Source organism: Dermacentor albipictus, chromosome 7 (genome assembly GCF_038994185.2).
Source record: "Dermacentor albipictus isolate Rhodes 1998 colony chromosome 7, USDA_Dalb.pri_finalv2, whole genome shotgun sequence".
Classification (NCBI taxonomy): domain Eukaryota; kingdom Metazoa; phylum Arthropoda; class Arachnida; order Ixodida; family Ixodidae; genus Dermacentor; species Dermacentor albipictus.
The window spans coordinates 58,333,334-58,350,099 of NC_091827.1; the positions used below are offsets into that span (position 1 = coordinate 58,333,334).

At 45.2% G+C, this 16,766-nt stretch overlaps 1 protein-coding gene across 1 annotated transcript; it reads right to left on the bottom strand.

Annotated features, from left to right (window-relative positions):
• Positions 1-14: 14 nt before the first annotated feature.
• Positions 15-14,734, bottom strand: LOC135912669 (JNK1/MAPK8-associated membrane protein). Its single transcript, XM_065445165.2, has 7 exons — positions 14,397-14,734; positions 14,237-14,313; positions 12,418-12,575; positions 11,282-11,494; positions 8,500-8,669; positions 3,019-3,095; positions 15-855 (listed from the first exon to the last, which is right to left on the bottom strand). The coding sequence occupies exons 1-7, from the start codon at positions 14,416-14,418 to the stop codon at positions 640-642; spliced, it is 933 nt and encodes a 310-aa protein (XP_065301237.2). The 5' UTR covers positions 14,419-14,734; the 3' UTR covers positions 15-639.
• Between the last annotated feature and the right edge of the window lie 2,032 nt (positions 14,735-16,766).

The following is a 16,766-nucleotide window of genomic DNA, read 5'->3' on the forward strand; positions in this document are numbered from 1 at the left end:
CCAAAGGCAAACGATTCGAGCGCTGAGACAGTTTATTACACATATTTACATGCCACGAAAAATTAAGCAAATCGCATATTTACAGTAATCATTCTCTCCATGAACAATCGCCAGCTCACCACGAATATTACATTTTATAAAAGTGGTACGACCTGTTTAGGCTGGCTGTAGAGCACTTGCAGAGAATGATACATCCCAAGTACAAAACACAGCTAGGGAAAAACCAATGACACGTAAAAGAAATTGATTGAAGTGTAACTGCATGTAACACGCACCGGTTGACAGTTACAAATGGGCCACAGTGTCCTTACAGTGGGCAATACACACTGAAAGTAAACCTTATTACAGTGCCAAAGCTCGCCGTTACTGTCGCCAGCGACAACAGAAACATGCCACACGATGTCCTTAATTGTTGTAGGTGCACATGCAGTCCAGGCAATAGGACCTCAAACTTCTTGGGCACGTCTACGGGCATTATTATTTCATCAATAGGCAATGCTGCCTAGATCCAAAGCAGGCTACATCTTATGGACCATGCAACCGAGAAAGTGCCAAGTACCATAAAAACAAAGAAACGCCGAAAGCCCTCGCTTAAACATATATACGCATATGTTCTTTGGCACAAGCTAAGACTGCATGTCACTCCACATGTAGCTTGCTGGGATCTGTGAACTTTGATGTCAGGATGTAGAACAATGATGGGAAGGGGACGACGGCAAGGAGCGCCCAGTGGAATGCTGGATCTCGCAACTGGGTAATGGCGATGATTCCGTAGGCGTGGAGGAACCAATGGCCGATGAGAATTGTCAGGTTCCGCAACTCTTTCAGAGTTTGTGAGAACAGGGAACACATGGACTGAAAGAGACAAACAAAGGAGAGAATGTGAGATAAATGAATGGGGCCATACTATATCTTTTGCGGATGCTCTGTTAAAGGACAACTGCAACAAAATCTCACTTGATCTCAATTTGTCAAAAACATATAGTAGTAGATGTCAGCAAAGCAGTAATTGTAGCAAAGCTGTTTAGGCTATCAATTACACAGATTTATCATCAACAGCACTCAGGTAGCCCCATCACAGATTACGGGCACCCCTGTCATCTGCAACACCTAAATAGATGTGAATGTGAATGGAATATGTGACACCTCCCTAGAGGTGTTCTGTACACAAACGTGCCACTATGTCGATAAGGCAAATATATACACGATAAGGCAAATATGACATGTATCTTAGAAATGAGGGCTGTCCCAATAGCATTTTTTGTCATTAGAATATGCCAACAATTGCTGGCTCGCCTGTTCTCAAGAGTAGATGTAAGCATGAAATGGCAACCAGCAAAGCAGATTGGTTGGAGATGATACCAGCCACAATCTTAAAATGGGTGTAGTCCGCGTTGGCAACAGCACACCCCACCACATCACACTGCCCCACGCCATACTGTGCACTGGTTCATATGGACTCTGCCCAGGTAAAAGAAAACTGGCTGTAGGTGGCATGACCAGCAACGAAATATGCTAAGGAGACAGAGTGCACTGCCCAGCTAGAAGAAAAGCGCCTGAAGGAGGTGCCACGCAGCGTGGCGACATCTCTCGAGACGATGCAAAATCCTCGTTTTGGAACTCACGGACAATTGGCGCTCAAATGAGCACAGGTAGGCAACCCTGTGTCAGTGCCAAAAGATGACAGTGAAGTGTATGGTGCCCTGTGTCTGCCTTTTGAACGTCACTATTAGAAATAACAAATAAAGGTTCAGCATACTGGATGTTACAGCTTGAGTGATATCGTAAACAAACATTAGGAAGAACTCGGAAGCAATATTTTTTTTAAACTGTTTGGGCAGTAACTAGCATATGTAATGCGGTCCTGTACAAAGGGTTGGGGGCCAGAGACTGCATATTCTAAAGTTTTGATTGGTTGCCCGGATGTTCTCGTTTGAGTGCCCGGACAATGGCTCTGACTTTTGGCTCAAGGTCACTTGAAGATCGCTGACAATGGGAGCTAAAAGCATTTCATGCTCAAAACGTCTTATGTAAGTGCAGCCGCATGCAACACACAATGCGTGTGAAGCAGCAAGCAAGTACGTTGGTTTTAGTGAGGCCAAGTGTGGGTTCTGCGTTGCTTCCAGTAGGCAGCAACAGTGGTGTTTTCTTTTTCCAGTTTGATACAGGAAATAATAATTTTTGCAATTTGTTTCAGATGGGACACCCACTCACATTTCCCACACAAGATTTTGTGCTGAGCCAGCTCAGTGGTTACCCTACCACTGAGCTGGCTCAGTGGTAGGGTAACCACCAGGGGTAACCAGGGGTAACCTGTAATCACTACAAGTATTTTTTTTTTTTGCCACGCAAAATTTTGCTTCAGTTCGCCTTTAAGAAAGGCAGCGACATACACTTGTTGTTTGACTCATTTAACGTTTAATGTGCAATGAAAAGGAAGTAAGAAAAGACCACAGTGCTACCAAATAGCATTCTTTGGCATGTGTACCCTGCCAAACTGACTTGCATTGTTTGTATCGGCAAGCAGTACGTGCTGACTATATAAACTTCTGCTCTGTCAATAAATTTAGCTCATTTGGCATTTCTGTCTGAATGCTATGTGTTGCACCCGAGAAACACGGCCTCGGCAGGCACCTAAGAGATGCCTCTTGTCTTCGATTGCTCAACGAGTGTATGCACCAGGATTATACTTGCACCTAGTGATACACAAAGGCAAGTGTTTCCTACAATACAAACTGTACTCTGTCCAATACCCACTTGTCTTAGTTCCAATAAACAATAATCACGCAATGTCTGTGACACGAGGCACCGAGACAGTTGATGGTCAACAGACACTTTGCGTGATATAGTTGTTGAGTTCTAGTGTTTCTTAGCCTTAACCATTTGAATTATGGCTTTCAGTGCACGTAATGCAGGCAAAGCATCAAATTTCCCTCACAAAACACAAGATTAAGCGACCACTGTACGAAGGTGCCATTCCCACACAAGTTTCTACAGGACACATGGTAGTGTGCTCACCTGATCAAGCCTGAATGCAAAGTGAGAAGCCATGGACACCACGGACAAAATTATGACGATGTATGGAAATGCGTAATCTGGAACAGAGATGGCAATCAATAACTGATGCAGCATTAGCCCTAACCAGCTACACATAACTTAAGGAGGGTGGTTATCAAACTGCCTCAATTTGAATCTATAAGTGATGTAACGTTAGCCCAACCAGGTACACAGAATGTAACAAGGGTGATTATCAAAATAACCCAGTTCAAGGGGAAAAAAAATTAGGAAATACTGATCTATGTATGCAACTGTGAAAAGGCAATGTGTCGATACAGACCACAATACGTTTGCACAGTGCATCAACTGCAATTGATAGTGTCACTGACGCATGCCAGCCTAAGGTCTTTCATTGCATTAACGCATGTCGTATACATCATAATTATGTAAAAATATTAAAAATCCTGGATCTGTGCACACAGCAAATTTGGCAAAAACTCACTATAATCAAGATGAACTTTGCGGGGATGTCCGAATCTCACACATGCCCTGATATGTTGTTCTCTCGCATAGCTTTCGTCTCCTGTAAACCAGCTTCGCCGCGTGCTTTACTGCGGTGGTCGGTATGCTTGCAGGGTAGTACGAGAGATGGCGCGAGTGTTGCTCTGCTAACGCCACCGTTCGCGTGACTGTATGCGCGAACGACAGGCGTTGGTGTCCAGCATGGGGCGAATATATTCACTCGTTATCCGGTCGCAGTGAGTTGGACTTCCGCAATTTGTCGCGCGCCAATCGGCATCTTTTGTGGATAGCAACTCGGCTGGCAGGCATTAGTCGGTGCGCGCAATAAGTGCCCTTGTGATTGTTTGCACAACTGTGTTGTCGTTCCTTTGTCCCAAGAGCATGGGTGAGAACCCGACAAATAAGAAGCCAGTGTAGCAGCATCGACGTCGAGGAAGATAAGGAGAATGGCGGCTGGCTAAGGACAGGCCATTGCCTGGGAAGCGAAGCGGGTATGTGGCTCTGATCACAAGCAACTAGCACGAGGTGGCCGAGAGAATTGTCCATCGAGGAATGGCTGTCAGCCAGGGCCTTTTTTTTTTTAATTGCGATGAAGGCTTGCCCTTAAGGCATAATTCGTGGAGCGTATATGTGTATTATATGTGTGCTGTGAGGCCTGTGTTGTGTATGAATTGAAGCAGTGTTTTGTGGAATCTGTTGTCATGTATCCAGTAGTCATAGCTGGTTGTCACACTGTAGCGCAGGCCGGCTTGCAGTAGGAGACGCGAGCGTTCCGATTGTAAACCCGTACATGTCCATATTAGGTGGTATGCATCTGATCCAAGGCCTTCTGCTCAGTAAAAATATACTCCTGTTTATTGTGGCTCATAGTCATCACTGATTTTGCCCGCCACACCAGAATTACTTCGTTATATCTATTACTGCATTATAACTATTGTTCATGCTCACAGCCAACATTGTTTGTTGGAGGGTGGTGGGTTGCAGTGAGTTAACAAAAGCCCCCAATGCTTTTCAAAAGGACCTAAAAAAAATATTTTCTGATGCATCTTTGTCAGCGAGTCTAATATGGCTGTGAATGCCAATCCACCTTTGTCGCCATTGGGTGCACAGATGTAGAGGCACTAGTTATCTTATCAGTGCACGAAATCAGAGGCTGATAAGTGATAAATAACGCTAATAAATCAAACGGACATGGAGAATATGAGCAGATGCCATATTTTGTAATGACCCATTTCATTTTCCCCTCTTCTTAACGTCAATTGCAACCAGTGGCCGATTCCTGCAAAAAAGGCAGCGCTCTTTCCTTTCGAGTTCAAACAATGGAACAGAGTGTTATGAAATGCTATACCAGAGCACAAAAACCCCTTGACTGTATGTGCAGCAAGTTTAGTGCAGCCACAGTCAGGCGATACAGCATGCACCAAAAGCACGCTTCATTCGTGTGCTGCAAGTCATGCGCTTTTCTGTTTACGTTTCATTATGGCATCAACTAAAAAAAGATTGTTGCTATGTCTCTTTATAGAAAATTTTTACTTCGATTGTTGAAAGGAGGGTTGAAATGCATAGGTTCTTATGGGAAATTCAAGGGGAATTAGGATTACTTCATTCCACTTATTGCTTCATTATAACCAGTTTTGTAATAATGACCTTTCACTACTACAGCTATTCAGGTGGTCCAGATTATTACCTGGTGGTCTATTGTGCTTACAGAATGGCCTTCAAGGGAAGAGAAGCACAGTTTCAACGGCAGATAAAATAGCGTACAGGCGACTACCATTAATTGGACCCTGACAGGACCAACGAAAGTGACAGAATTATCCAGCGGGTCAAATTAAACAAGATGCAGAAAGAACACCAGAACAAACAGCTTACTTATTTGACAGCATATTCCAGAGTCCCCAAATCAAACGGCCTCCACTTTCTATGTGTCCAAAGTAGAAAACTAACATAGAAATGGTATTAAAGCTCCTAAACAAAGTAGAAATCTAATGTGCACGAAATTTTTTAAGACGGCAGCCAATTTAGAGTCAGCTTCGCCGCATTGTTTTTAACATCAGCTTTGCCGCATTATGGCTGTATTGTGTGGTATAGCATGAACACTGCGAAGGCAGTTTTAGTTTTGTATCCAATTGCACCGTGCAGGCAATTTTCGCCCAGTTTTCTTGGAAAACAAAAGGCACGCATTATAATGAGGTAAATACTGTAATCACATCTTGTGTGCTACCATTATTGCTTGAAAGACTTCCTAAGGTGGGCTGAAAATACATGTTTTCAACGAGAGATGGCGTGCGTTCAACACATTCAGTGTTCCCTAAGGTCAGTGTAGACAGACACTGCCAGTAAAAGGGTCATTATTGGGGTCACCATGGGGGTCAGATGCGTGTGTGCTGACTGGCCAAGTCTGAATTACCAGGTGAATAACAATTTTAGGATCGAAATGACCAACGTTCGAGCCCATAGAAACGCGTGGGCACCGGCCGAGACCTCTGGTCAGGAATGAATTAACCAGAGTCGAATTAATGGTAGTCTACTGTATTTGCTTGATTCTAATGCACTTTTTTTCTGATGTACTAAGCAATGACATGCACATTAGATTTGAGTACAAAATACAAACTATACTAAAACAGTGACAAGCTATTGTCATAAAAAATTTCTGTAATGCAATCCAATCAACGCCGCTGCAGCTGTGGCAGCTTTTCGCCTACTCCATAAGTTTGTTAGGCTGCTATAGTCTGCAAGGCATTTAGAAATGTGGTATCTCAAATGCCATAGACAACGCCAAAGATGAACATGCTCCAGGTTTTCAAAAGGAATAAGGAGGCCTCCAACAGCAGTTATGAGTTATGCCTGGTCCACTGTAGGTCAGATGCAATAATTTTCTTTTTACAAGTGAGCAGATATTTCCATTATTCCCTCTTTTATCATGACTAATTCGTGAGTGAACAATTAAGGATTCCACATTTTTAATATCTTGAAGTATGAAAGCTGCATGTTATGGTAGAGAGCATCTCCTTCTTGATCTCTGGACTCAATTATCAGGTGTGCATTACGATTGAGTAAATAGGGTAGATGGTGTGGTGACATAAGGAGACATTCAGGCACACGATGGCATAGGCTGACAGGGGTAAATGGATGTCACAGGGAGAGGCTTTTGCCACGCTGAGGACCTAAATAGACTGATGACGATAACGGATATGGGGATAGTGTTGGTGACTGTGGTGATGATGGTGATGACGGCCATGTTCAACTGGAACAACACACAATGCACCTATGCAGTCCCGCCTAGTTAGTCACCATCAATATCATTTTTAATAACACTTTGAGCGCGAAACCAACAGGGGCGAAGAAAAGTAGCAACACAAGGATGAGTGCTTTGGTGTTCGCTATGTTTGGTTTTCGTCCCTCTTTGTTTTGCGCTCAAAGTGTTTTTAAGAATGAATATGTTCCAACTAGGTTGACTCGCAGTTATGCATCAATATCAGCCCATTCCGTGTACACTGCAGGACAAAAGCTGCTCTGAAGGAATTTCCAATGGGCGACTTTAGAAAGTGGCACATGCGCTCAAGCGGCTGCCGGTAAGGCATTACGGGAATCTTGAGGGAAGGTGCTCTGTCATCTGCTTCAATTGCAGCCACCCGTGTAGGGTGAGCTCAGTCTAAGTGGAGCCAAGTCTTTCTTCTACTGCCTTGGTCAACTGTAGCACAACAAATTACACAGCAGTCAACAAAGGTAAGAGCAACCTGAATGGCCACAAAGTGCCATGCGTATAGTGCAGCCATATCACATCTTTCGCACAGTCAGAGTGCCGTGTGCATTCGTACCTTGGCCCCTGCATTTTGCCTGTTGGGTATCTGCAGCGAAGTTCGCAAGTCATGACCTACTGCTTTTGCCAAATGCACAAAATGCGCAGCCACGCCACACTGAGAAGACAGTGGCACGTCATCAGAGCATGAAGTTTTACGTACACTACTAATTCATTGCATTTTGGCTGTCCATATGCACGAAGACATTCCAGCTGCAATCATATTTAAAGTGATTCAGTGCATACAGTTTCTTGTGGGGCTGTTCATCATGTGTGTTATGCACTAGAATACGCTTCATGCTGGTTAGAATATCAAGAATGTTATTTTGAATGGATATCTGTGAATGTGTCTTTCAAAATGTTTTGGCAAGTTGCTGGGGGCCAGCGATGGATTGCACATAAACATTGCCTGCCAATGGTGCTTACTTCGAAAAGGGTGCTGACAAATATGCCTTGGTGTATAATATCAACAGCAACGAGGTTCGTGCGAGTGTATTTTTCATCTTCAAGAGCATGCACGAGCAGTGTTTCACAAGATGTTGCGCAACCACTATTGATGACAGCAGCAGTCCAATGATGTTTACAAGCCTTTCGCACGTTTCGCGGGCAGACAACTTCTAAGAAATTTCTTACAGAATGGAAGTTGTGTCAGCAAGTGTAGACAAAGAGCCTGCAAAAAAAGAAAGCGTCAGCTGCTGCACTCACACATTTCCGCGCCTAGGGCCAGCTTGTGCAGATACAGCACGAGACATCTCGTGCACATCAAAGCGTGAGTTGGCTTGTATCACAACAGTCACTCGCAAAAACCAATAAGAGCACGCAGTATTCTGGGCGCTTCAATGACGCTTCGATGACGAGCTTGGTGAGCGGGCTCATTGCGGCACCCCACAGTGGCCACGGTACCTAGCTGCACAGCATATGACTTCCAAAACCGAAATTGACCCTCAAAGTTCTTATAATTCTTTTGGTGCCGCAGGCGACGCTAACTTTTCTGATGTCGTCCATTAACCCTGTCTTATGCCACCTGGCAAGCCTGCAAGTTCCCTACTCTCATCGCATCATCTAATTCTCTGCCCTCCTCGACTACACTTCCCTTCTCTTGGCAGTCCCATTCTGTAACTTTCTTTAAGAGATTGTCGGTGTATGCTGTGTTTCACTACAAGCGAACTGTTACTCACACAGCAGCCCGCCCATAGTGGCATGAATGAGGCCCAATGCAGGAATGGCGTACATGGTCAGGAAGACTGACTTCTTTCCCTGACCAGAGAAGACCTTGTAGACTAGCAGAGGCCGCAGGAGCAGCAAGGATGCCAGGCAGAGGCCGTAGAAAACAAAGATCATCGAAAACCTGTGTGGCAAGAAAAGATGTGGCAGTAGACGGAGACCTTAAATGGAGGAAGGTTATGTTAGGCTAGACAGGCAGATTACACTATGTGGTACTAAATAGGTCAGTCTTACTGTGGGCAAAGCCAGAAGGCACGCTAAAACGGAAGGCAGGTGGCACCACCACCTTTCAATTCTCATAACTTCCCGTAATGTTGTTAGGAGGCGGTTCTTTGGAGCTAGGTCCGTATGGTGAAAGAAATCTGGGGACGTTTTGCTGAGGAATCTTGCTTCTAAATATGCTTTTGCCTAGGTACTACCATAGTACAAGCACAAACTTTGCTCCCTTTGTCCCTAGCCGAGCTGCATTACGCAATAGAGGACAAATACTCGGGAATAAGCTGTTCCTGAGTTTGTCTTTCATGACATAGGGGCCACAGCACTGCAACTCATGATTGGGAAATCCGTAGTTTTTTTCGTTATTTTAATACTTCTGCATTATTATATCATTTTCTCCTTTGATTTCTGCAGTAGGTGTTTTTTTCCTGTGCTAGACGACAAGGCCTGACACAGAGGGTTCCCGCAAAGGGGAGCGAAGCAACCTGGCACAAAGCACAGGTTGGGCCTTAGGTAAGTACTGCTTCAGCGGCCACAGACCAATGAATAATGGCATGTTGTTAATGCAAATTAGTTTTGTTCTAAAATATTCATTTGCATGTTACACTGCAGTTCTTATTAATGGCTGGGCGGCGCATATGCACAGAGTGCGTTCATGGCACATACACCTCTCGTTGCCACCGGCCCTGGCACTGCTAGGCGGCAAACCTTACTCTGCGTGTGCCCCGTGACACAGGCCTACCACTCATGACAAAAAACTTACGCTTTAACATTACGAACTCCATAACAGCCACTATGATCCCATTTGGATGGAAGTTTAAGCGACAATTAAACGGAGCAGTGCACATAATCCTGTGTAGTGCTTAGGCAAAGGCCCTTTTAGAAGCAAGATTCCCCAGCAAAATGTACCCAGATTTCTCTCACCATACATACCTCTCTATGAAGAATCGCTCGTATGTTGTTTCTGACAGTTTCTGCTTGAGCGTCAAGAGAGACAAATAATGTTTACTCACTGCCTGACCCTGAAACTAGGAGATGAACCGCGTTACAATGAAGTCGCATCAGACACGAAAATACCTATGTTATATTCTAAACTCATTATAGCATATATTCATTATATGCTGGTATTGGTGAGAAACATCTTGGATTTACATCCATTAAATTGAACACTTGGTCAGGCCCATGTTTGTTATACATATCAAGGTTCAACTCAAATCAAAAAGTAACAGGTAATTAATTAGTTGTGCTTGCCACAGCTCTCCTTGGCTTCTCAAGGCTCCTATATCAAAAAGAATGTTAATCGTTCTGACAGAATCACCTGCCTGCTTGGGCCATTATATTGCAGAAAAAACAATGTGACCAATCGAACCTGGGATTCATCACATTTAATGCTGAACAACTTTGCTGACATTCCTCACTTTGCTTTGCTGAAGTTGCATTAAAAGAAGCTGAAGCACTTTTCCAAAAATGTGTGCTTGCAGCAAGTTATTATACTTATTCCCCCACGAATACAATAGTCACCGTTTAACAAGCCATCTAACAAGCAGCAGAGGCTGTGGGGGGTGCCGCAAAATGGATAATGGGCTCCAATTGGCAGAGACAGTCATGATGTCATTCCAGGTATAGCTGAGGTGCCTGGTTCAAATGCGCTGTGGAACGCCTTGCTTTTCTCACATTAAAATGTTCTCTCTCTCTCTCTCTGCACTACATCCTGCGCAATCCAGAATGCAAGACATTTTGTCATTGAAATGGGATTTCTACTTTTTCTAGAGTTTGCCACTGCCATGACCACACTCACATCAGTGAACCATGAACATGGTTACAGTAGTTTGGACTGCAGTGCAGTGAAGCATGGTTCAAGAAAGAGTAAAACACTAGGCCAATCCACTTTGGAAATGCCCATTGCCGCGAATTTATCTATCCTAAAGTCAGTTCCTGTGCCTTCTGCTGGACAAAGGCAAGGCCACAAATGTCTGTATGCAAAGACGCAGCTGGGATTCCCATGCATTTACACGACTGTTGACTGCACGTCAGGTTCAGTGACGAGACTCCTCGAGTGCGCGCTCTTTTGAACAGCTATATTATAAATGCACTCTTCACCATACTTCTTATTATAAAATGCCTGCGATGCTTCTTTTGCATAGTTGTCTTTGCTTCTGCTCGAAATAGTTTTGTCTCTCAATCACAGTTTCCGCCCACAGATATTAAATTAATTATACGCAGCAACAGACACACAATCTGTCATCCAGCCTGGAGTAGCACTACACCGCAAGGGAAGCCGATATGGGTTTCTTCCTGAGAAAACCACATGGGTTTCCTTTGTAGCTTTGTACTGCTCTCAGCTGGATGAAACTTCTCCCTTTCGTAAAACTCCCTCTGCCCTTTGAATTTCCGCAGAACTGTGCCGGATCCACAGGTGCTTGCACGTGTCTGTGTGTAATTTTCCGTCCTGTTCTACCATGGCTTCCCCAGGAAAGAGATCAACCCCACTTGGTGCATTGAAGCTCCTTTTGTGCTCACAGCGGGTAGACGGCCTCCTGGGTGCAGCGCAGCGTGTGCTTGTACCCCGGCGTCGGGTTGTGCAGCAGGGTGTACCAGTCCGAGAGGCGCTGCACTCGGCACGTGTGGAGCAGCACCTGACCCACGGGGGGCGTCGTGAGGAGCGTCACCACCGCCGCCAGCACCGTCTCGAACAGGGCGCACGCGTGGAGTGCGAGCACCTCGGGAGTAAAGCTGCGGGAAAGGCAGATGACACGAGACACACATTGGGAGCTTTTCAATGCTGGGTCTCGTCACTTCTTTTCAAATGACGCAAAACTTCTCTGCAACCTGTCTCTCCCTTCTACCTCACGGACAGCACACACTGAAATGCTTTTTATTAAGACATGTTGGTTCTTGCTGTGGCTAAGGTGAAAGGACAAAATTAAAAGGACACGGCAGGTGAATGCTTAATCAATTTTGAGTATTACATTACTCTTCTAGAAACCTAGCAACACTTGTTTGGTGCCAACAAAAGACAGTTGCACATAGTACAGTGAATGAAAGAGCAGCACAATTCTTTTACAGTTCAAAGCACTCATTATGAACTTGGTCCCTCATGCAGCGTCGTTGAGTCTCTTCAATTTGCCATTCCACACTGCCCACGACTGCCCGAGACACTGCGTAAGCCTATGCTCATGGGCTGAAATCAATGCCTCGAGCCGTCCTGACCAGCCTATGAGGACAAATTGAAGAGACCTACTGGCAATCTCAGAGGCCATGCTCCATCATGCTCTGATAGAAAGTGCCAAACTCCCAAAAAACACCAACCATGTGGTGTGAAGAGCACCACGCTGACAGCGAGTTCCGTATAAATTTACTTTCACATGGAAATGCAATGCAATAGGTATGCTTTTTGTCAGTGATTGTCTAACTTACCACGTATAGACGGGAGAGGTTAGGTGATGGGAATCGCTACCGCACTGTCAGAGTGGCAGTGCCGATTGTATCCTACATTTACGTCATTTTGTTGCTTAGAAGAGCTCTGTCTTTTGTTTTTGGTAGAAGTGTCGCTCTGGACACTTCCTAATTCTAACATATCACTCTAGTGTGTCTTAACGTTTGCACATAGTGTCTCTTTAACATGGCTCTCACACAAAGTCAAGCAGAACACCAACCTTCGGCGACGCATGGTCTTGTCAATGATGTACCACTCGACCACCAGCAGCAGCAGTGCCATGAAGCCCAAGTAGAGCCAGTCATAGAACTGGGGCAGGTCACTACACGGCAAGCACAGCTTGCTTTCATGAGAAACCCGGAATCCACGAGGACAGGCCTGAGGATGAGTGCACCAGGTACTTATGCCAAGGAGGTAAAAGTGACCGACCAGTTGGGTGGCACTATTAAACTGCTACCAACCGGTAAACAGTTGCTTTTTACAAGACTCTGGACATTGCAGCTTATCACAAACGGAATTTCACATTAAAAATTCAGGAAAAAAATGACGTTAATTTGATCAGCACGGAATCAATGTAGCTACACATTTTTTTTTTCCCCTGTCGAAAGGCATGTTGTATGAAACGTGTAATGCAGCCAGACTCTTCTCTTGCGCTTCCGGCTGGACACGTAGTGCCAGCCAATGGCGCTACTGCAAAGTCCACGCATGGTGCATGCCTGAATATATATGATGCAGGTTTGATTACAACCAGCACCCAGTGGCATACCCAGCGATGCAAGTTGGCGTGAAAGAGGTTCATCAGAGTTGAACATACCTATAGTCGAGTATAACTTAAAAAAGGAGAGGCCCTGCCCAGATGACCGAAGCCTGGCAGCCAATTGCTTCCGCGACTAACTAAACATATAGTCCCGCTGACACAACTTGGCCCAGTTCAAAGTGCGGGCTGCCGTGTTCTCCATCAGCGGGGTTACCAGCCAACCGGCTCACGACATCAGTCTAGAGTGTGCGCCCTTTGGTGGAGGCTCGTGTGCATCCGCATTTGAGGGGCAAATGCCATTGCCTTCTAAAGTTGTACCCAACTATAGTGGCCTATAACCGGTGACCCAAGTTGGCATGAAAGAGGTTAAATGCAGACAAACATACTGCAAGATGGGTGAAGTTCCCAAAGACTTCTAATGCCATTAATAGGTGGAAGCGTCAGGTATACATGACCCTTGCGATTAAACTGCTGGCTCATTCGAGCTCGAATTTTGCAGAGAGATAACATTTTGTGGTGGATGCATTTTAATACCATGTTTTGGTGCACTGCTAGCCGTTTCATCCAGAATAAATAAGAAGTATGCATGCGTTATGGCGGTGCCAAACAGAGAGAGCAGGATTTGTGGGAATGGAACTGCATTGCCGTCTGTCACTTTAATGGCAAGGCAAAGCAAACACCACATTTTGCCCATAATCTGCAGCAGGGGTGGCCAAACTGCAGCTTAGGACTCTCTGGCATCTGTACCCACCCCCATCTCCCTCCTTCATATTTCTGCCTCTAAAGACAAGCTTTCTTTGCGCTCTAGAAGAGATCGCACACACGGGCAGCCTAATTTCAAGGATGCTTAGGTCATGGGGAAGCACAATGCAGAGGCACAATGATAAATCACTCCTGATGCGAGACATTTGTGCATGGTTAAACAGCACGCCCCTTCGTACGTTCTGCAGTCTGTCAGGCTCTTACGTCAGCTTTGGAATAAGCATGAACGAACAAGCTTGACAATTAGAGAATCTAATCAACAATGTATTTTAAGATATGAAACGCAGCACGCGCACTGCCGACTTCCGTACTCGTCAGTGCCCATCACTCTGAGCATGCACAACTTCTTCCCGAAGTTTCTAGATAGAATCCGCGGCACAGAAGTTAAAAATATTCGCGCCCCAAATCCTCCTAATCGCGGCTGCTTCCAGAAAGGGGCTCAATCGGAAATATGTCTGCACATCAACTATAACCACTTCCGAGGACTACGTCAGGCGCACGCAGGAGTTTGTACACGTACCCCACAATCGCTGTAGGAACCATTCTCGAATCTGATTCGGCCGCAGTACAGGCCAGGGCAGTGGGTCCTGGTCCGCTCTGCGCACGATGACAGGAAATTATCCAGGTGCACTTACAAGGCCCGCGAGTTCGAACGGGCAAGGAGATGTCGTATTTCTTACCGTAGGGATAAACGTTCTGCATGGCGCAGCCAGCTTTGAACGTAGGAACGTATATGAAGCGTTTCGTCGGTCGATTTCGCGCTAGCGAAAGTGTACGAACAGCACTACGCGCGTCTGCGAGCAGACGATGAAACGTTCGACACGCATGCTACGTTCGCATTCGACGCGCTCAAGCGCTGTCACTGCCCAAGAAACAAACTATATTGTTTATCTGAGATCGGTGCATTTTGTACGAATTTCTTATAACAGAAAGTCACCCAGTTAAGCAGAAAAGTTTCGTTCCGACGCAGACCTAAAAAGCGGGTTCTCCCCTTTTGCAAGGCCTGGTACCACTACTCTCTATGCCATTACCGGAATGTGCTGAATGGCGCTAGCGTAGGGACACATAAAAAAAAACTACATAATACACATTTGTTTGATAAAATTACATGCGAATTAAAACACAGTGGTATTTTTTTGAAAGTAGTGTAAGCTACAGTAGAGACAAATACACGTATAAGTTAATTGACGAGTTAGTATAGTTACGGGAGACAAGATTTATCATTCATTACTTACGAACGGCATAAATAACTTCAGAGAGAAAAAAATCGTAACGATATTGTTAAGGTCGTTTCTTACTACGAATTTTTTTTTGTGGGACGAAATATGCATCCTCTAAAAATTAATATGTATTTTCCATACAAATGGCGCGCAAAAGATTACGGCAACTGATAGTTGTTCTCATTTGAATGACCCGACCACTTCTTGGCCAATTTAAGAATGAGCCAGTTCTCAAGGGCAGCATCAGCAATTACAATTATCAGGAAGTTTCGTACTAAAACATGGTCGCGGTATCGTCGGCTTGATGATAATACAATCATAGAGTTTATTGTATGAAACTCTATGAGCATCATAGAGTTACTATACTGACTCTAGAGGACAAGCTACCCATAGGGCCCATGCATTAAAATCGGGAACCTCAAGAGCGCCGCCATGTTGCTACGCGCCGAGGTTGCCAGCTCCTGAGACGCTTGCTAGACTTGGTGACAGTAGTCAGTTTTAATCCGGCAACAGTAGCAGCGTAGCAGCATGGCGTCTCGCTTGTGATGTTGTGATGTGTGCGTGCAGCCGTGTGTTTGGGCTTTATAAGTCGGTTCTTTATTCTATGTTGCGGGATGGTGTGGGTGTGGTACATGTTGGCCGTACAGCTGGCAGTTATGCAACCGAGGGATGATCCTGTTCAAGTTTCTGGCGGTATGCGGTTTTCAGCGGTCACGCCTGTTGCAGAAGTGTCACTCGACGACGTTACGAGCTCGAAGCTGTGGTCAGATTCCTCGTTGGCGTTCCGTAATTATCTTCGCACGGGCGCGGTATGTTGCAAAAGCCGCTTTCGCGATCTATCGTCGTGACGATAGATCGGGTTTTTTATTATTATAAGTAATGATCCAGCTGTAGGGCACATGTAACCGACAAACGGAAGTCTCAGGAGAGCACCTGAGATGATAGTTGAGCAGGCGGCGCAGGAACTCCAGGGCACCCGAGGGACAATGGGGGGATCAAAGCTCGAAGCAGAACGGTACGTAGGTAGGGGCCGCCGAGGCAGGTGTGTGCCAGGGAGTGTTCGCACGGACAGCTCCCCAGGCACGCGCAGCCGTGCCTCGCAAGGTCGAGATACTTTAAAGGCACCTGCGCCCATTGTCTTTCTTTTGCCTCGGCGCAGTGAGCACGATTAACGAGAATAATGTGGAGGGTATCCGGTGCAGTCGCGAATGCATCATGACAAATGTAGCTCGCGTCGCCTGGCGTCTGTAGTAATATCAGAGTTGGTTGTATGAACTTTATGCATAATACGTTTTGTTACAGTACCTCAACGGAATGGGTCTAGAGGACGGTGTTGGTACATTTTTTCGTACCGCCCTAATCCTATACCCCCACTACAAACACACACATACCCCCTTTTTTTATGTATACATACAATTCCTTGCCATGACGGATCATAGCCTCCTTTATTTTTGAAAAATAGAGGCGGCTATGGACTGATTGACGAGTTCAAGTTGTCAACTTGTCAGTAACTGTCGTAGGAATCACTGTAATAAACATAATTCCACGATCGGATTGTTTACTTTCATTTTTTGTTGTAACACTGAGGACTACATAGAACTTTATTTTGTATATGTGAGAGAAGTATGTGGATATCACGAGCTTAAGCCAATGTGCGATACACAGACAAAGCAGCTGCTACAACATGAACTGCATTGAGGGCCACACAACACCTACGTAATTAAAGGTGCAAAATATAGGGGGAAGCTTCAAAATACGCTCTGTAGCACTGCAAAGTATAACATATATTGTATGTGTACAATAAATGTTCAAAAATACAATGCATCAATG